The sequence below is a fragment of the Empidonax traillii genome, unplaced genomic scaffold (assembly GCF_003031625.1).
Source record: "Empidonax traillii isolate 1590-97213 ecotype Southwest subspecies unplaced genomic scaffold, ASM303162v1 scaffold152:size925058, whole genome shotgun sequence".
NCBI classification, from domain to species: domain Eukaryota; kingdom Metazoa; phylum Chordata; class Aves; order Passeriformes; family Tyrannidae; genus Empidonax; species Empidonax traillii.
Genome location: NW_020955345.1, coordinates 711,500 through 733,317, shown reverse-complemented (window position 1 = coordinate 733,317; position 21,818 = coordinate 711,500). Strand labels below are relative to the sequence as shown.

At 46.1% G+C, this 21,818-nt stretch overlaps 1 protein-coding gene across 3 annotated transcripts in view; it reads right to left on the bottom strand.

Annotated features, from left to right (window-relative positions):
• CORO2A (coronin 2A) overlaps positions 1–21,818 on the bottom strand; it is a 58,138-nt gene that overhangs the window by 17,472 nt on the left and 18,848 nt on the right. The window contains exons 1-2 of one of the 3 annotated variants that reach the window (XM_027884680.1): positions 4,522–4,526; positions 4,194–4,394 (exon numbers count right to left, since the gene is read on the bottom strand). In XM_027884680.1, coding sequence (XP_027740481.1) covers positions 4,194–4,394 — 201 coding nt within the window. In that variant the 5' untranslated portion in view covers positions 4,522–4,526. Of the gene's footprint in view, positions 1–4,193; positions 4,663–21,818 lie in introns of those variants that run through there. The other 2 variants (XM_027884678.1, XM_027884677.1) reach the window with 2 other exon arrangements.

The window sequence follows — 21,818 nt, the reverse complement described above, 5'->3', positions numbered from 1 at the left end:
CACAAAAAAAAAAAAAAAAAAAAAAAAAAAAAAAAAAAAAAAAAAAAAAAAAAACACCAAAAAAACCCACAATGCTCAGGTGGATCTGCACTGGTAAAAATCCTGCCAAGTGCCAGAAGGAGTCTTGAGGGCCTCATGCCACACGGGGGCTGTGTTGCACTGGATAAACCCACATTGCAGGAACGGTCACTGCTACAAAATCTGAATATCTATATGCTAGGAAGGGTGCTGGGGATTTTTATTAACATTTGAGCACCACTTGTTTCCCCGTGTCAGGAGCAGAAGAAGTATGGGCTGCTCCATGACCCACCTTACATCTCAGGCATCTGTTCACGAGCAAAAGTCAGTCACCTGAGCAGAGAGACATGATGGCAAGCCAGTGATGCTTACCTGCTTGCTTCTTCCCACTTGGAAGAATCATAAACCAAAATTATTGCAAATATGCGGTCGCCTAGAAAGCAGGCACTTCTGTTGACATACTCTGCAGAGATGGGCCTTAGGAGTGCATAGCAGAGGGTAATCACTGCTGGCCCTAACCTGGCTGCGGATAAGATGTATTTTCCCAGGTTTTGAAAATTTAGGGGTTTTGCAATTTTGAATGCAGAACAGGACACGATGTATAACTATTCTGGCTTCACTGGAAAGTTTGTTGCATAAGCTGGAACTAACCTGCTCTAAACTGAGCATCCAGAGGGCTTTGAAATGTAAAAGACTGCTTTTTTAGATTACAGTCTAAAACAATTCTCTTTTATAACAGCGACAATGCAGAGAGATTTGGGAAGGCAGAAGAGAGATAAAAGGCCTTTAATAAGCAGCGTTCCCCCACCCACAGTGCCCTTTTGTAGGCTTCAGAGCGTCGTTTCAAGCTGACAACTAAAAGGGCTGGACAGCCAGATCCACAGGGATCCCTTGATCCTTAAGCGAACTCTATCCCCTCCTTAAGCTGGCTCCCTGTCTGCTCCCTGCTCTGTTTGGGAGACTCCCAGGCTGCCCCAAGCCCGTTCTGCCTGACTCATCCTGCAAGGCTCTCTTACTGCTTTATGCTGCAAAGGAAGAGACGGATGCAGCCTCAACCAATTCTGGTCATCAGAGAAGGAAAAAGGCAGACCGTCTTTCAAAGAAAGGCCACAAAGTTCCCGTCTGAGTCAAGATCCTTCTTTGGCATATTCTGCATGCACCTCCCCAGCTCATTTGTGTCAGACACCAACCTACACCCAGGCCACACTGTGGGAAAGCGTCTCATATCCCAGTTACAGTCACTGAATTCGTGTCTCCTCATGACTTGCAAGATTTACAGTCATTCAGTCTGTTCTGGGCACCAGCCACAGCTGCTTCCCTCCCTGGGGAGATGTGCTGCCATTCTAACCCAGCTGGCTTCAGTGGAATTTATTCACCATGACCTTCCTGACACATCCTGCCACAGGCCATTTTCAAAGTGATGGCAAATATTCAATTAATTTCTCTTCAGGTGGAATGCAGAGGCCTGCTGAAAGGAGGGTATCTACAGCAAAGAACTCATTCTCTACATAACCTCTACTGTTCCCAACCCTACCTCACCTCTAGGCTCTCAGAAAGGAAGAATGGTGCAGAAGGCAAGAAGTGTTATTTATTCAAGGAGAGATGAGAGATCTTGGTATCCATGACTCAGCAGGAGAGCAGCACAACAAACAAGCAATAAGGCACAGCTAAACAGAGAAAAGCTGAGCCTTCATTCAAGCACATCCTTAGGCAGGCAGCCCCTCCAGTAGCAGTACATGCAGAATGAACTATAAAAAACCTTGCAGGGACAAGAGCAGCTCCCTAAACAGGTTGTTCAACCTTCCCAGAAAGTGCAGCCTTCCGTGTCCTGGCTACCATTTCCTGCTTTGACTTAATGTGTGATGTCCTGGCTCTTAGGATTTTCCTCCACACTATGGCATGCTTGGGATATGCCTGCTTCCTGTGAATCCAGTCAAAAGTAACTGCAGTCACAGTCAATACTGTCCCAGACATGTCTCCAGAACAGGCTGGCTCTGGTGTCCTGGCAGCCAAGGGCCCAAGCCAAATGCCCAGGATGCTGTCTGCAGGGTCACATAGCAGAAAGCAGCACTCACAAAAAGAACCCCGCTGGGAGCACAAATTAAAATTGCTGCTTTGAACCAAATGGCACCAGTTTGGAAGTGTATTAAACAAAGAAAATGTAACTGGTATCACTGGTTCCAACTCAAGGAACCCCTTTCTGTGGGTGGCTGAGGCTGCTTTTCTCCCCACCATGGGTCAGGAACAGGTTTTGGAATACGGCTGAGTGAAGTACTTAAGTTCCCTGACCCACCACCAAAGGTCAACCCTCAAGGGACCGACTCCTCTCCATAACTCTGTTTTGAACCCCTTAATTCTTCCAGGCTCATCAGCAGCCGCAGCTGTGAGCTCCATATCTGAATTGCAGCAGCATTTACATCTGCTGCTAACGGTCTGCTCCCTGGTCTCCAGAATCCCCTTCACCTTCAAACAAATCAAGAAGAATCGCTCCTTAAACTTCCCCAACCTCTTCAGAGTTTTATATACCTCCCTCATCTGCCTTTCTTCCCAGACTAATTGAGGCCTAACCTACAAAGTCTTTCCTCACATGAAAGCACTTTGACATTTTCATTGACATAGTTTAATTATCCCTTTCTGTATCTTCTAGTTCTACCATGCCTTTGATTCCTGCATGCAGTATTTCAGATCTGGGTGCAGTATTTGAGCAGGTGCAAGAAAGGAAGACTATCCACGCTGAGAAGAGGTGAGAAGACAGAAGAATTAATAGTAAGCAGTGCAAGCACCCTTGCCAACACTTTGAGGGCTTGGTCCCACCCCACATCCCACAGTCAACAGTTGTCTGCTTATAGATGCATTTCTTTGATAAAGACAAGTTCTTCAGCCTCAATAGACCATGGTCGAGGGGACAGAAATGACTCAGTCAAGAAAAACAGGGTAATGGTTAATTCTAGGACATCTCAGAACACCAGCGTTGAAGGAATGAATAAACAAAGTCCAGAAGGGCTGGGACCTGTGCTAGGTTCTTCAAGCACAGCCATTTCACTTTCATCCTTAGCAAATATATATTGAAAAAGTGGCATTGCAATAACACCATCAATTAACTTTTAATTAAAGGCTGAACTTTGGCCTTTCATCTGTTCTGCCCTCATTCCAGAGAGATCATAATCTCATATAGAAACTAATCCACATTAGTGCATGCTTAATTTTTCTGAAGCAACAAACATCAGATGGCCAACTTCTCCCTCTCATCAGATCCTAAGTCATCCAAACTCATAAAGCTGGGATTTGTTTCTGAAAGGGAAGTTTTTACAGCATCAATGCTTGAAGCTTAGGAGCTTCATTGCCTGGTAACTGTGTCTCCATTCTTTTACAAAGAAGGTAGTGCAAAACATACCATATTCTCCTTTGGTCACAGCTGAAGCCATGCCACTAAAGCATCTTTCTGGTTTTGCTCTCTATATTTTGCCCTCAGTTCAGGAAGGACATTGAGGTGCTGGAGCAGGTCCAGAGAAGAGCAACCAGGCTGGTGAAGGGACTTGAGCACAAGTCCTGTGAGGAGAGGCTGAGGGAGCTGGAGTTGTTTAGTCTGGAGAAGAGGAGGCTCAGGGGTGACCTCATCACTCTCTACAACTATCTGAGAGGAAGTTGTAGCCAGGTGGGGATCGGTCTCTTCTCCCAGGCAATTAGCAGTAGGACAAGAGGGCACAGGCTTAAGCTCTGCCAGGGGAGGTTTAGGTTGGATATTAGAAAGAAGTTCTTTCCAGAGAGAGTGATCAGGCATTGGAATGGGCTGCCCAGAGAGGTGGGGGATTCACCGTCCCTGGAGATTTTTAAGACAAGGCTGGATGTGGCACTGAGTGCCATGATCTGGTAATCACAGTGGGGTTTGATCAATGGTTGGACTTGATGATCTCGGAGGTCTCTTCCAACCCAGTTAATTCTATGATGCTATGATCAGCTAAAAACTTTTAAATGTGCAAGCAGCAATGCAAGACATGTAAGTACACAGATCCCAGGAATCACCTGCCAGGGCAACTGGTGCCTCCTCCGTCATTTTGCAATTCTGGCAACAGCATCAACTGAACATCCTCTGCGACCTAGCTGCCTAGAAAGCCTGTCCCTCCTCCAGCCTCTTGATGTGCTCTTGAAAGCCAGCTCGCCCTGGCAGAGCTCACCTGCTTGATGGGAATGACAAGGAAGGCACCACCGCCCACGCACTCCGTGACCACGGCGATGAAGTTGGGGTTCACGGCACAGAAGTGGTTGTCGTGGACACTGTGGGTGATGGGCACGCAGTCGTAGCACTTTTCCTTGCTGGCGGCTTTGCCATACACGTTGCGGAACTTGGAGCTGCGGTACCGGGGGTGCCACGACATCTGCAAGGGGAGAAACACAACGCCCCGTGACATCAGGACTGGCCAACCTGGCAAGGCTCGCAGACCCCTTACCCCCCTCAATCCACCCACAGACTCACTCTCCACCTTTTGGGCAGCTCACACCAACCTTCAGCCAGCAAGGGGCAGACAGAGCTTTCTTTTCTGGTTTTCATCCCTTCGGGATACCCTGTCTCTGCACCCTGTTGCACATCTCTGATGGAGAGAGGAGGGCACAGGGGAGAAATGACAGCTCTCACCATCACCAGCCACTGGGCTGTGCATGCCCAGCAGTCCCTATCTCTGGGGCAGGGCTGGATGACGGCAAGTTTAAAGAACATGAATCCTGGTAGCACAGAACTCAGAAAGCATGAAAGATACAAGATCTTGCATGAGGAAAGCCTGAAAGATAGTGAGTGAATAACTCTTTGTTTAGCCCTCAGGTGGTTTAGAGCCAAAAATCAGCCTAAATTTTGCTGACACAAACAGAAAAAAATAAGTTTGGCAGATCATAGAAATAGTTACATTCACCTGTTGATTTTTTTCCCACTGACAATTATGGTCTGCATGTCTGGTTTATAACTGTGCTACACCCCTCTGACAGACAGCATTTTAAATGGTGTTTAGATGAGACACATGAAGCATGCTAAACACAAGAACCCCTTACCACAGAGAGCAGCTAAGCTTTAAGAAACTAATGTAACTGATTTGATACAATCATAGAATCATGAGTTAGAACGGACGTTAAATATCATCTATTTCCATCTCCCTGCCAGGTGTAGGGACACCTCCCACTAGACCAGGTTGCTCAGGAACTTATCCAACCTGGCTTTGAACACTCCAGGGTTGGGGCATCCACGAGCTCCCTGGGTAGCCTGTTCCAGTGTCTCACCACCCTCACAGTAAAGAATTTCTTCCTAATATCTAAAGTAAGTTTCCCCTCTTTCAGTTTGAACCCCTTGCTCCTTATCCCTTCACTGCAGTTCCTGACAAGGAGTCCCTCTCCAGCAGCTTTCTTACAAGCCTCCTTCATTTACTGGAAGGCTGCTATGAGGACTCCATGCCACATCTTCTCCAAGCTGAACAGCCCCAGCTTTCTCAGCCTGTCTTCATAGGGGAGGTGCCCTACTCCCCTAACGAACTTTGTGGCCCTCCTCTGGACTTGCTCCAATAGTTTCATGCCCTTCTTTTGTTGGGGACACCAGAACTGTACACAGTATTCCAGTGGGGTCTCACAAGAGTAGAGCAGACGGGGAGAATCACGTCCCTCAACCTGCTATTTTCAAATAGAAAATCACCAGTGTTGGTCAGAAAAGGCAATTAAGACTATTAAATTCTGCTCTTTCCAAAAGATTTAGACAGTAAAAGGCACATGTGGAGGGTGGTGGTAGGATTCTATTGCTCAAAGGAAAAGAAGTGCAGATCAGGCAAGAAGGTTATGGGTGAAAGAGTGCCCCACACAATCAGCTGGGAGTGTGGGCAAAGACTGGGAGAGGGCATGGTTTTGCCCCATATAGATCTCTTTCGCAGACATTAGCTGAATGGTATTATCAGTGGTATTATCAGTGGTTCTGGACCAGTGATACTCCAGTTTGATACAAGAGAACCCAACCAAGCATCTTTTGAGTTATAGCAAGGCTTAGGCCACTCACTCATATGTGCAAGTGGTTGAAGGGAAGCACGAATGCACTCAGTGGCAGGGAGTCAAGTGCATCATCATCCGATAGGCAGAGGTCTAAGCAATTCTAAACCAAAATGTCTTTATTGCTGGCATGGTATTGCATCCTCCTGGGATGACTCATAAAGGCTAAGAAAATGTATATCTTGATCTCTACAAGCATCCATCAATACAAAGATACACAAAGCAAACATCTGGGTTGTGAACAGTACTAGGACACAGGTTCTGTCCTATTTCCCTGCCTCTTCCCAATCCACTGATACAACTCAGAACCAACCCCACCTTGGACAAAAACAAATGCCTATAAAAAAAATCAGCCCTGGTAGATCCTCAGTTGCTTTCATAGTCGTATTTATTGCTCTCTTTCACCTTGGTAAGTTTTACCTATGTTAACCCTGCATTTGTGCATATTCTTAGCTGATTGAATTTCTTCTGCAGAAAACATTAGGTGCAAAGGATCTTTGATATAGTGAGAGGTACCTATCCCAAACCAAAACAAAGAAATGGAAGTTATTTGAAAAAGAAAGCAGCAATCCTGAAAGCTAATCTTGGAAGAAGGGATCTCCACAGGTAGAAAGAGAGCTGAGATTATACACAATTTGCTAGCTCCCCAAACATCCCCAGGGGTGCAGTGTCCTCACACTTCACACTCCTTACAGCTTTAGAAGTTAGGCTTACTCATACCAGGGGGAAAAAATCATTGTATTGTCTGGATGCAGCACTTACTTCTTACAGCAAGAACATTATCTTTCTTAAAGGGAATTAACTGCCCGGCTGCAAGGAACTTCTAGCTATACTGTTCTTGAGTTGGGAGACAGCGTGAGGTCTGAAGGTTCAAGGGTCTTCTGCAGAAAGGAGTCACCCAGCAAACAGAACAATTACTGCAATACCATTCCTACTGAGAGCAGGAACACACAGCAAGATACTGACATCCCATGCAGAGTACCTGTAAAAGGTTAATGGTGAATAAGGAATAAAGGAAATAAAAGGAATTAAATGACCAAGTTTGGACAGTGTTTAGGAAAGACAGATCTCTCCTCTCTCAACTTGCTGAATTCAAGTTCAGCTACCACAGGAAAGAACTTCAAGCACCTACAATACAACTTGGACTGGAGGACAAGATATGACTGGGAATATCATAAAACTGGAAAAAACATTCACAGTAGAACAATGTCCCTCTTGATGCTATTGCAGACACAACACAAAGCTCCTTAATAAAAGAGGATAAATATGGTGAAAATAATAAGGTCCTGCAAAAAATATGGTGAAAAACAGTCTGAGTAGGAGCAGCATCAGCTTCTGGTAAAGTGGGAGATGATGATCTCAAATACAGCAGGCATACAGACATAGGAAAAGCTTGTTTGGAAGGAGTGTGGAGGAGGGTTCTACATTAGAGGTTGCTCAAGTGGTCATAAGTCTCCCTCCCTGAAACTCCTTTCATGACTTGGTTAGACAAAGCCAAATCCTCCTTGATCTAACATTCATAATAGTCCTGCTCTGAACAAGAAGCTGAATCGGAGAAAATCAAGGGCACTCTACCACCAAACCATACTGAAACCCTACCATTTACAGTTGGAAAACCTCCTATCTTCACTAGGTAAAATAAGCCCCTGTGTGCACTGCCTGCCATGCAGCAGACTAGATGTGGTTCCTCAGCAAGAGACAAACTTCCAGCCATCTCTTAATGAAAACAGCGTGGCCAGGACCCTCACAGATCTCAGCTATCAGACAGGGCAAGCTGTGGTGTCTACAAGAATATCCTTGCAAAGGAAAGAGGCCACCATACCTAGAAATTCTCCATCAGAGCTTTCAACACATCAAATGTTAAGTATAAATGCATGCCCTGTACAAAATGCATGGGTGGGTGTGTAGGTACTACAAGGACTACAGTAACACTTATCCCCCCAAGCAGGGCCCCAGTGCAGCTTGCCCAAATCCCCCCTTCCACTGATGTCAGGACAACGTAGGGACCAACCACAGGCCACTGGCAGCCCTCTCCCCTCAGCAGTCCTGGCTCAGCCTTTTTGCTCAGCTCCTCTGCTTGCATAGCAGGACAGAGGAGGCCTCAAGTCTACAGCTACAAGTTTTTTCCTTATTTTTTTTTTAAAGCAGGTTTTCCGCTCCCTTTTTTTCCTCCTCTTCCCTCTACCTTCCTCTAAGGAAAAGGTTGGCTTATTCATTCCTAAGCTGGTACTTCAACAGGTTTGACTATCCTCCACTCTTCGTGGTGGTAGACGCAATGCCACATGTGTACCTGGGAGAAACAATCTGACTGAACGCCATTGTCCACTCTCCAGGGAGGAAGATGGAGGAGGAGAACTGACCAGAGGGAAGAGAGGCATCTCTGCTCCTTCCTCTCAACAAGGAGAGCTGAAAGCAACACAAACAGCTTCTTGCAGAGCTGGACAAAAAAATGCTCATGGTCAGGCAAGAGAGGGGAGAACGGTTTTGACAGCATCTCACATTCAGTGCTCATAGAAACTGTGCTGATGCAGCTGGAAAAAAGCAGTTTGTCTCCTTACACAGGTGTCAGAGAAGGCAGCTCTGAATGCTCTGTGGCCTTCTCAACTTATGAGAGTAGGTAGATAGCAGTTTCTGGAATATCTCCTGCTCCCAGAAGAAGCCCCAGTGTGGCCCGATGTGCCATGGCGGGTCTGCAATGCAAAAGGGAAGGATGCCCCTTCCAAACACAGCTGCAGTGAGACACACAAAGAGCCAAGCAGCAGAGAGAGAAGGTGGGAAGAGCTGGGCTGAGCTTCCCTACAGGGCTGTGCCTGAGTGGCTCTGAGTACCTGCTTCGGAAGAACAGCATAATGTTATCTGCTGCATTTCTGTACCAGGCAGCGATAACTGGTCTCCCCTCTTATCGTCCACTCCTGAAATTGTCAGTGACTCAACGAGCTTCCTCTCAGATACAAACCAGTTTCCCAGCAATGAGCAGGCCACTTGCAGCATTTCCCACCGTTCAGTCTTGGAGGCAAGCCCACCCTGAAGCGTCTCCCATCCTGAGTGAGTCCTGCAGCAGAGCAGCCCCCGTCTCCTCCACAAGGGCTTCAGGCTCCCAGATTACCCCCATGCTCCACCTCAGCTAATATCACATCAGACTGGCTCGTCAAAGCCATGCCACACCGACACATTTCCATGTTCATCTCACCCTTTCCATGCCCCATCCTTGTCTATCAGCCCAGTGTTCAGAACAGGGTCTCTCACTGCTGGGGGAGGGGGCAGTGGGAGGGAGCAGCATCATCAGAGCTGACTCACATGGACCACATTTTGCTAGCTGCAAAATCCTCCCTGGAGCAGGAGGCAGAGGGATAAGAAACATCTGGCATGGCTTGATAGCTCAGACCCAGAATCTGTATATATATGAGGTAATAAAATTACAAGTTAGTTCTACCTGGACAAAGTCTGTCTCCACTTGGATTCATTTGCCACACTTCATTTCTCAGGGGGAGTTTTTTGTAGGGTTTTTTTTTTGGTTGGTTGGTTGGGGTTTTGGGGTTTTTTTGGTTTTGTTTTTGGTTTGTTTGTTTGTTTGTTTTTAAAGACAGTCATATTGTCCTTGGCTCAGTATTCTGAAATTTTAAGACAAAAAAGCAAAGCTGTAGCAATTCTCAGCCTAGTGCTCAGAAAAGGTGGCAATCTTCTTTCTGGCATCTGAAAAGGTATCTGGAAAACCAGCGGGGTACTCTGATATACTCAAGCACAGCCTACTCAGCTCTTTCATGCTTACCAGACATGAATATTGAAATGCTTGTGTGACCTCTAAAGAGCAGGCAGTTAAAGATGGAGAAGCCAATTCCACCACTTGCCTTCGGAAATGTGATGCAGTAGCACTGAAGGGACTTTGCTCTGCTTTACCTCTCACTCTTTTATGAGGTTTTTTATGAAGAGTTAGCTTTTCATGACTCATCTGCGAAACATGAGTGCAAAGGTTTCCCCTATTGCCAAAGGAGTGAGCTCCTAAAAGGGTTGTGAAGTCTAGGTAAATCTGCAGCAGTCAGGAGCAGTCTTGGGAGAGCCATGCTGTGGCATATTTACTTCTCTCTAGGAAATTCAGACAGAAACAAACAGGCATATGCATGTCCAACTGACTGAACATGTGCTTCACCACAGGCCAGCATGTTCCCGTTTGTCCTCTCGCATCCCACTTACCCTAGGATTATGGACTTGCTTGCACCATGCATGACATTTGTGAATTCTGGATGAATTTATCCCAGTCCTGGACAAAATAACCACATGGAAAAAAATGAAATATGTTTGAGGAAACCCAGACATATGGTAGCCTAATCCAGACCAAACTGAGAGCACCTTCTACTCTGGTGCACAGTAATTTGTAAAAGAGTCACAGCAGCAAGGTCAGACCTAATAGCCCAAAAACTCAAAATTTTGGCAGTACTTTAATTCTGTCTTATACCATCTTTGAAATCCTTAGTGTTTTTTATATCCCTGGCAGTGGCAGGAGCAGACCAGGAAGTAATTTTCCTTACATCCTGGGGAAAGCCTGACAGAAGATCGATGTTCACCTTATTTCCTACAAATACTAGTTCTTGGGTGTGGCTCCACACCACTGCTAGGAGCTGACCTCTCCAGCACACACACCTGCCCTTCTTGTGGTCCGGCACCTTCAGTCCCGTCCATGCTTTCTCCTGCTCAGAGCTGAAAATTAACTCTGTGAGAGAATAGGAATTAAGAAAACACAAGCAAAACCAAAAACAAACAAACTAATAAAAAAAAAAAAAAAAAATTGCAAAACCCAACCAAAAACCAAGGTAAGGCACTTGAGCAGAATCAAATCACAGAAAGTATCGGATGTGGGTTAAACATCAGATTGTGGATGGGGGTCATTTCACATCTGGAATGAGAGGGAACCGGAGTGTGTTTGGCAGTGATGAGATCCCCAGTCAGCTCATCAGGGAACCACAGCGAGGCAGTGTGACGGTGTCACTCCAGCAAAGGAGAAGCAGCTATGAAGCAGACCTCACCTCATTCCCCTGTGAACAGACATGCACATCTCCAGCTGTAATGACAACAGAAGACTTGGAAGAGAGGACCTTCATGCATTCTGCTGCTGACTACCAGGAAGGTCACACATTTTCTAATTCTCTGCACAGAGCAGGATAATCAGCCACCATATGCATGTAGCTCCCATAAGCCAAATGAACACCAAGGGCTCAAAATGCCTTACTCTTTTGGAGACAAGATCCATCCACCCTGATTCAACAAGGGGCTTAGTGTTGGAGACAGTTTTCCACTGACTTTATGCAAGGGAAAAGACTGAACAATCCCATAACTTTCCAACCCAGGTGTTCTATGTGTATTTTCTTTCCTTCTAGGCATACTCCCTGAAAATGTTCTGAATGTTCTGAAAATACAAGCAAGGAATGAGGTAAACTGACTTCATGCTGAAATACTAAACTGTGATGTGAGTTGTCTGTATGTCCAGGACAGAAATGACACAGCACAAGTGTGCAGAGAGGACGATGCTGTACTTTCCCATCACCAGCAACATGAACAGCACGCAAAAAACGTCAGGTCTCGGGACTCTTCTAGAGGAAGGTGCCAGACAGTAAGAGGAAAATTCAGTGTAGAGTTGTATAGATCAGTGATCGAAGGTGTGTGACCTGCTAAGAAATACCAAAACCTTTGGTGTGGAGATGAAGGAGGGAAGCCATGACAGCAGGCTTCAAACACAGAAAAAGTTGCTACAAGAAGGGTATAAATCATCTGCTTCCAAAGTCTAGCGGAGACAAGAGAGTCAAATGACGTGTTTTAACTCAATCAAAGAAGTTCTCAATCAGGCAGCAGTAAAACTTTCTACCAGCCACAGGAGTGGAAGAGAGAATGGCACGAATCTCTATCAGTGGCATTTCCCAGGCAGATTTGATATAAGCCTAGCAATGAAAACAGAGCTACAGTTGACCCTGATTTGGACATAAGACAGACTCATAGAGCTCAAAGAGTAATCACATAATAATCGTAATTTCATGTGAAGTAAGTCTGCTATGAACGGAGTGTGGCAGGGCTATTCACCCACTCATCCTGGTTGCACTAACCCATTCAGAAAGGCATCCAGTATCTCCATTTTAAGCAATTTTCAGTTGCACTATTACTGTCAGGATGTCAGTTCTTAGCATCGAGAGCCAAAGCAGCTGGATCACGTTTAGCTACTTCAGAATAATCTGTTTCATATAGAATCACAAAATCATAGAATCAACTGGGTTGCAAAAGGACCTCCAAGATTATCAAGTCCAAACCTTGATCTGACACCGCCATGGTGACCAGATCATGGCACTAAGTGCCACATCCAGTCTCATCTTAAATACCTCCAGGGATGGTAAATCCACCACCTCCCTGAGCAGCCCATTCCAATGCCTGACTACTCTCTCTGTAATAATTTTTTTCCTAATATCCAACCTAAACCTCCCCTGGCACAGTTTAAGCCTGTGCCCTCTTGCCCTACTGCTGATTGCCTGGGAGAAGAGACCGACCCCCACCTGGCTACAACCTCCTCTCAGGGAGTTGTAGAGAGAGGGATGAGGTCACCCCTGAGCCTCCTCTTCTCCAGGCTAAACAACCACAGCTCCTTCAGCCTCTCCTCACAGGACTTGTGCTCAAGTCCCTTCACCAGCCTCGTTGCTCCCTCTGGACCCGCTCCAGCACCTCAATATCCTTCCTGAACTGAGGGGCCCAGAGCTGAACACAATACTCAAGGTGTGGCCTCACCAGTGCTGAGTACAGGGGAAGGATCACTGCCCTGTTCCTGCTGGCCACACTGTTCCTGATCCAGGCCAGGATCCATTGGCCTTCTTGGCCACCTGGGCACACTCTGGCTCATGTTCAGCCTCCTGTCAATCAGCACCCCCAGGTCCCTTTCTGCCTGGCTGCTCTCCAGCCACTCTGTGCCCAGCCTGTAGCGCTGCAGGGGGTTGTTGTGGCCAAAGTGCAGGACCCGGCACTTGGCCTTGAACCTCATCCCATTGGAATCAGCCCAACTCTCCAGTCTATCCAGGTCCCTCTGCAGAGCCCTCCTGCCTTCCAGCTGATTGGCACTCCCTCCCAACTTGGTGTCATCTGCAAATTTGCTGATGATGGACTCAATCCCCTCATCTAAATCATCGATAAAGATGTTGAACAGGACTGGGCCCAGCACTGATCCCTGGGGGACACCACTGGTGACTGGATCCCAGCTGGATGATGCAGCCCCGTTCACCAGCACTCTCTGGGCCCTCCAGCCAGTTCCTAACCCAGCAGAGAGTGCCCCTGTCCAAGTGGTGTCCAAGACAGCTTTTCCAGGAGTATATTATGGGAGACAGTGTCCAAGGCTTTGCTGAAGTCCAGACAGACACATCCACAGCCTTCCCCTCATCCACCAGGTAGGTCAGCTGATCATAAAAGGAGATCAGGTTGGTCAGACAGGACCTGCCCCTCCTAAACCTGTGCTGGCTGGCTCTGATCTCTTGTCCATCCTGTAGGTGCCGTGGGATTGCACTCAGGATGATCTGCTCCATAACCTTGCCAGGCACTGAGGTCAGGTTGACAGGCCTGGAGTTTTCCAGGTCCTCCTTGCAGGAGGTACCAAGAGCTGCACTGCAAATCAAACTGTTTAGCAATGGCCATCATTCCTACCATTAACTGGACAGAATAGATCTTTTCAAAGATGTCACTGTTCAGGGTTACTATTAGGAGTGGTATAATGGTAGATTAAACCCAAAAGTTTAATTTCAGTTCATCTGTTTAATGCAGAATTTGAGCTGAAACCTTCTCTACTGCATTGTAAAAACAAGTAGGCCCTCTTTCCTTTGAAGTTAAACTCAGCAACTCCAAGGGACTGCAAACAGCTTGTGTAGAGGGACAAGACCATCCCATTCAGATGCAGGCCTGAAAATTATGGTGAGCAAAAGGGGTGACACCCCCAAAAGCAGAAATCACGTGACATCATGGTAAAGGAAGGAAATGGATGCACAAAAGCATTCACAGTGATACAAATCATCTGGAGAATTCATAGGAGCTGAACAAGCTCAGTGGGCACAAGAAATTTCTCCTCTTGGCTAGGCCACCTGGAGCTCCCTCAGGAAGGTATCTGAGGTCTCTGGCATCAGAAAGATTTTCAAGCTAACAAGGCTGGAGATCACCTCCCTGTTTGCAGAGAGAGCTGGTTCTCTGAGCCCAAGTGACCCCTGCCCCATCTCAACACCCATGTCCTGTAGGACCAGACTCCAGAGATGAACTAAACCCCCTTCTCCACTTCCACCTCTTGCACAGTGCATCCAGGGGCCTGGCAGCACCCAGCATGCATCCATCGAGGCACTGTCCTTGACCCTTTCTGTTCCCCATGGTAACACTTACCAACATTTTACTCATTCAAGGCTGTAGAGAGGAGGCTTGCAGCTGACTCCAGTGACAGAAACCAGCTGTAAGATCCCCTTTATTCAAAGACTTTTTGACAAGCTTCATTCAAACTAATCCTTGCAAGTACAAGATCGCTGCCTGCAAAGCATCACATTAGATGAGGGGTCTCTCACAAGACTGTATTACAGTCTTGGCATGGAAGCAGGGTACATAAAGGCTGCAAAAGTATCACTCAGTTAAGCCAATGCAGAATTTATAGGCCAGGTAAGCTTGTAAGTTCTAACAGAAAGCTCTCCAGCTCCGTCTGCTTTCAGGTAAGCAAGGGGGTGACAGACTGCCTACCTCTGGTCCTGATCTCAGGACTACTGCAGTGACAGAAGGACAGACAGAGCTCTTCTGGAGAGCAGAATCTGGCATAGCACCTCCTGAGGAGACAAACCTGCATCCTTTCGCTATCCAAACACAAGATGAAATGACCACAACTGCTCAGAACGCTCCATGCCTGGGCTGAGAGCCTTCCAGTTCATAGTGCACAATGGCGTGCTTCCATTGTGTGGATGTACATGCCCCTTGCCAAACAATTGTTCTCTGTTTTCTTCTGCTGCATACCTCTGAGCAGGATAGAAACACTCTCCAATGAATTAATAATGGTTATGTTTGCTTCACGTTCCCCCAGTTATGTGCATGAAGCCTCCCTTTTCTTCAAGACCCGTTCTCCACAAGGCCTGCGTTGCGTTCCTGCAAAAAAAGCTGCCCTGGCATCAGGAGACATAGGCTGAAATCCTGCCATACCCCTGAAGACCTTGTGCCAGTGCGCTCCTGGGGAAAGCACGTAACTTGATAGTCTGCCAAAACACATTTATACTGTTTTCTATTGTTCACAGGCAGGTTTTGAAACTCTGCCTGTACCTCTCACCTGCTACCCTGAAAAGCATTTCAGCTGTTCAGGTGATCCTGACAAGCTGGGACTCTCTTCCTCCTGTGTCCCTACTGCCAGGAAATCAAGAGAATTTTCAGTTCTGAAGGACTCTCTGAGGTTTCAATCTCTTGAAAGTTAGCAATAATTTGAAAAGCAGAGGGACCAACAGAGGAAAAATGCACTTACCCTTCACTCTTTCTATTGCATGCAGAGTTAAAAAAAAAAACAAGAGGAAGGAAGGCAAATGCTAATAAGGGGGATTTTGAAAGTTACAATGAACATTTCAACCTGAAATGCAATTAAAATTTTCCATTTCCCTTTTTACTTTCTCTTTTGGAATGCTAAACTTGTATTGCATAGGTAATGCCTTTTTCCTTTCAATCTTATCATTTCTAAGTGATGTTGCTATGGCCAAAAAACCCATAGGGCAGCCTTGCAAGTCTCTTGAGAGCACTGTTTGCAAGTATCCAAGGAGATGCCACAAGAGATTCAAACTTCAAACCTCATGTAGAAAAGCAGATGGAAAGTGGCACAGGATGCACAACTAGAAAGCTCCTCGAAAGACACACATCCTCTTCTCAGTCATTTATCAGCAGCCCATGAAATAAAACCTCTACATGAACTCAGCTTCAAGTAATAAAATCAAACCAAAGTAAGAATCAGTGTCTTCCTGAAATCTGCCTAGATCCATTACTTCCTTTGGTCCCTTACCTCCTACTGTCTTGAAATCAGTTTCATACATCTTATCCTTCTCCTGTCTTGCTAAAATCTCCTTCCTCTCCTCCACTTTTCTTCCACATTGCTTATTCTTTCGAAATTCATCCAAAAGTGAATAATATAACCCGATGCCAAAAAGTAAGAAGATACATTCTGAGAGACCCAAAAAGCATTGCAGCTATCTTGTCTCCGCTAATGGCAATTAGATAAGCTTAGATCCAGAAGCTGATATACATGAAGTCAGCTTCACTACTGCCTTCCACTAAACACCAAGCTGTGTACTGGAAACAGAGGATACATTCCCATTCCCAATACCCCAGGACTTGTACAAAGGAAACAGTTAAAGACATGATTTTAAATAAGGCAGCTAATGTATCATGAAATACTGCTGGTTTTCTTCCTGAGAACCAGCTGCATACACTGTAAATTTCATGACATGGCTCCACACAGAGCAGGCTGTACAAGAGAGCTCCATAAAAAAGTACTTCCCCTCTCCTCACTCAGCTGTCCCCACAATAGATTTATGTGGAAGCAGGAATACACCTGCTGCTTGCTCCCAAACCAGGCTTGTGCATTCTTCACACAGGCCCAGGGTCTTGGTTGCAGTGTCTCTGCTTTAAGGAGACTGTTAGCCTCTCTTCTGATCAGAGAGGTGTGATTCTTTGCTGCATCTTGCTTCCTGATGAATCTCCAAAGCAGAACATCTGCTAAGCAGGCTGCTCCGAAACTTTCTTCTCTTACCTAGCCAGCACCAAGGCACAGCTGGGAAACAATGCAGTACATACACCAAGCCAACAAGGGTAATGTTTCTTACACCCCTTGCAGAGGACATCTATCACTTGGATGTGACACACCAGCAAGACTCACATACAAGCACCTTCACTGGGAACGGGCTGCTTTTAGCAGTTGACTAATCAGCCAGGCCAACTAAATCCCAGATCCACACAGCTAGACTGGGACAGTTTTGGCAAACACAAATACATCACATTACTCTGTTTACTCTGAATAATGCCACTAATGCTTCTTCCACAGGGCAAAGATCTCTCTCCCCGAGACCTGGTATTGCAACCCTGCTCCTGAGGTTAAGCTAGAGCATTCAAAGAGACAGTCATTGAAAAAACAGTGTGCACAGGAACTCCTTGCTTCCAGACAGCTTTAAAACTTCCAATCTCATACCACTCCAAACGCATTTCTCACCCTTTCTTCTTGCCTTGTGCAGAGAAAAGGCTTTTGGCTGCAACCCTAATAGGAGCACGATGATCACAAAGCAAGCCAGCAGCAAGAAAAGTGTCTGCTTATCATGCTAGTCTGCAGGTGCCACTGTTTAGTACAAGCAACTGGTGCTGGGTTTCAGTTTCCTATCCGGTGTGTCCTTGTTTGCCACCAGCTTTCAAGGTAATGAAAAGGGCTTCATTAGAAATGGCAGAGTGGTCAAACACGTCCCTCTTGCTAAATCAAGTATTGTAGTAAGACATAGTTTTCTGCAAGTAGCACACACTCATATTCCAAAAGGGTTTTGTAAGACAGGACAGACTCTCATGCTAATACGGACCAGGCTCAGGCATGAGCTGTCAGCCCATTGAAGCACAGTCATTTGTTCTACCCCATATCATTTGTTGTGCTCCACACAAATATTATTCCCAGGGGGTGTCACCACACCTCATCCTGTTCCCACTCTTCTCTTCTCCCTTTCCTCTGAAGCAGCAGTAAGTCAAAGTTTTATCACATATGCTAGTGAACAATTCTCTGGCTCAGAAAAAGGCCATCCTCAGTGACATATCAGTATGGCTGCAGCTCTCTCCAGCTGTACCTTGTAAACCTCCAGGAGGCAGACTCCCTCTCTCCCCTGCTCCCCTGTGCCGCCCTCTCTAGGTTGACCTGCCCCCAGAGATTTCTGCCCACGCTCTCCATGCATGGCCTGGATAACCAGCAAAACAGGGAGTACTTTCAGAGACACCTGTCTTTTGCTTCCAGAGAGGACTCACCAGCAGCCAGAGGGGAGCCAGCAGGGTTGGGCTTGCAAATCTCTTAATGACAGAGTCACTATTTATATGGGCATACTCATAAATAATGAGTTCTGTTCACCACCAGGCAGATGGAGAGGCAGCCCCTGGTTTTCAGCCTGCAAGGAAACTAGAGGGGACTCCTCAAAACATCACGAGAATTACTGTGCTGCTGGACTGTTGGAGGAGTAGGTGGAGGCTTCGCCAAGACGCCCTTTTGCTCCACGGATCTGGAACCACCTTCATCCCGTCCTATCAGCAGCTCTTGATTCCCCGTGAGGAAGGTCTCTATCATAAAGGCAAATGCTCCTCTCTCCTGTCCTCTCCTGCATGGTGACACCTCATTTATAGCAAGATCTTCCCAAGAGAATGTACCTCAGTAAATCAAAGCCAAACCCCCAATACAGCCATCTGAGCTTTGTGTTGGAAGGGTCATGCTGTTCTTTTTCATTTTAAGCATTCCGTGCCTTGGGTTGTGAAAGCTTTTGGGTAAGGCTGTATGAAATACACTGCTGTCCCTATGGAGGAAATATTGCTAAGAACTGATCTTGGAGATGAGCATCTAACAGGTTATCTGTCCCCAACAAACACCAGCATCTGGTAGTGGTAGTGTATGGGCCACCTTCCTGTCTTCTGGTATCTATGAGGCTGCTTGCTGGTGCACCAGGAAGATGCAGATCACAACAGATCTCCAGCATTTCAGCTCCTTTCTTGAAGGAAATGTAAACCTTTAATTCTATCCAGAGAAAGCAGAAAGCCTAAATATTAACTGCAGCTCTGTTTTTTCTCAGAAAGAAGTTGCAAGCACAAATGAGGAAGTTTTCTTGCAAAGAAGCAACAGAAGAAATAGCAAGGATTGCAGACTTGGTGAGAAAGGACACTGGAAAGACTGAGCCATGGAATGCCTTCTTCACCTCAGTCTTTACAGCTAAGATCAGCCTTCGGGGACTCTGGGTCCCTGAGAGATCTAGAAAGTCCAATGCAAGGAAGACTTACCCTTGGTGGAGGAGGATCAGGTCAGGGAACATTTGAACAGATTGTGGACATGCACAAAGACCTGATGGGATGGACCCGCAGGAAGGGGAAGATGACCCATGCTGTTGCAACATCATTCTTGGTTTTCTTTGAAAGCTCATGGCTATGGGGCAATGTTCCTGAGGACTGTAAAAATGTAAATGTCACCCTTATCTTCAAAAAGGGCAAGACAGAGGATCTGGGGAACCACAGGCCCGTCAGCCAAGCTTAGTCAGGCAGTTAACTGTAAGAAGGAACTTTTAGACTATGAGGGCAGTCAAACATTTTGCCTCTGTCAGGCACAGTTTGCTGAGATAGGGTGTGGAGTCTCTATCCTCAGAGATACTCAAAACCCAACCAGACAAGGCCTTAAACCTGCTTTGAGCAGCTGGACTAGGTGGTCTCCAGAGGTGCCTTCACCCTCCACCACGCTCTGACCCTGTGAAATCTGCACAGTGATCTCTAGGGAGAGCGTCCTGAGCTGCTACAGTGAAAGTAGACCAGAACTTTGTGTGTACATTCAGTGTGAAGAAGATGGGAGATGTCTCCATTACACAACAATGCCTTCCAGGGATTCGTCAGACAGGCCACGCTCAGGGGAAGCAAAACAAGCAGCACTCAACCAGGTGACTTAAAGCAACAAAAACAGCTGGACCCCAGTGTGAACTCCCTCATTCAAAACCAACTGAGGACCAGACAGGTTAGACAGTTTTCAGGGGAGGCTGGGAGAAGCGTGACATCAAAGCAGTAAAAAGTGGAACATAGTACATACACAGGTAAAAGTGAGAAAGATAGAGGGTCAGTACAGCTTTTGTAAACTCTTACCAGGCCTCACAAGTCAAACTGCACTAACAAAACCCAAAATCACTGTGAGATGATGCACTCAGATTCCAGTACTATGATGTTTCCTCACCACAGTGATAAGGCATCATGAGTTTAGCAAGAAGGTCCTCAAATGGGTAAGTGGTTTGTGAAAAATGGGAAATACCTACAATTGAGTGCTGCGGGCTTAAGTTCAAAATAGACTCTCACTACCCTATTTACATGCCCACACGTCTCCCAAGAAGCAGAAGCAGATCACCACAGGTCTTGGGAGTCCATCTTTTTTTCTGTTCTTCTAATTCATTTCTCTACATTCTAACTAAGGATGTTTTCCCTACAATTCTCATGTAATAGAGAGATCATCATATTCCTGCTAAACTTATCCCAGCTCTCAGCTGCCTTTAAAATTGCACAGCTTTTCGCTGCTGTCAAAATTAAATCTCCCTTTGTGCAGTGTCACTTGCTTCTTACTCTATTTAGCCAGATCCCAGACAAAAGTCTATACCCAGTTTTTCAGTCTTCTCCAGTTTTTACTTCATTCTCCTCCTGTCAACTCTGTTTTCTCAACAGCTGATGAATTTGTTCTCCTTGCTTCTGCACTCTTTGGCTCATCTGCATTTTACCAGAGCAGCTGCACCTAAAACTGGCATACATCTATTTCAGTAATACACATGAACAGATGCTTCCTTTATAATTTACCAAATACTCTCCTGTTCCTATTTATCATTTGCTTGCTACAGCATGTCAATGAGTCGTGTTCAGCCTGGAATGAACTGCAGCCTCTGGACACTTCTCTGCAGAACTGCACTGGGTCTGATGGTACTGCACCATCTGAAGACCTGAACCTCTCACTGCTGAACTGCATCCTAATTTTCCCATGCCAGTACTTCAGCTCTTCAAGGCAGTTTCAAACCAGAACCCTGTCATTCTGCAAGCTTCCTGCTCCTGATTTCCTGCTTATTATTTATTCCTTTGTCCTAATTGCTAATAAAAATACCAAAAAGCAACAGATGTCGGGAAGAACCCTGCAAAACTCTCCTCAGTAAATTCTTACATTCTGATAATTAACTGTCACATAAGTTCTTCTCTATAATTCTCTCACCAAATTTACATGTACCTCACCATAGACAGATGCGTCTAGTGCACACTCCCTTATCTTACTTGTGTGGGACAACATTGAACATTTTTCTAAAGTCAGGATAAAAGGATCCCACATCCACTGGGCTCACCACCCTCTGTAACATGAAATCAGTGTGTTGACATGGTTGGTTTTGCCATGCTTGTGCTGCCTCTTTCATCTCCTTATTTCTCCCTTGTGTTCCACTTGTTCTGATTTACCCTTACAGAGAAGCTCACGCTTCCCTCAGTCTAGAGCTCAGAAATCTCCTCCATCCTCTGAAGAGTCCTCAAACAGAACCTGTTAATTGCTCTGAGTCAATTTCAGACAGTTCTTCATGTGTCCTGCAGCCCACACTAACTCCTCACACATCTGCCATGAGCAACGCCTAACATCAACTGCCCCGCTGTAACCCAAATTACTATTCATCCCTTCTTGCTGTTGCAGAAGAATTTAACCGGGTTTGGGAAGGGCTCTGCATTTGTCCCTCCAGGAACCCAAAGTGGATAGAAGCTGTGACCCCTGCCAGGCAGGACTGCACTGCTGAGCTGATCACAGAGTATGCCAAGCCAGTTAGGTGTAAACTCACCAGCTAAGCAACCAGTATCCTGATACCCACTGGGGTCCCCAGACCAGACTGCACGAGGAACAGAAGACTGCTTGTTCATAACAGCCTGCCAGGGGTACAAGTTCTTCAGGATCACCAAGTTTTTGTTCTCCTGGGGCTTTGGGAGCAGGTTTTTCCAATGCATGAGACTAAGCTCAAGGTCCAGCACACCAAATATCTGTATCACTAGCAGATCAG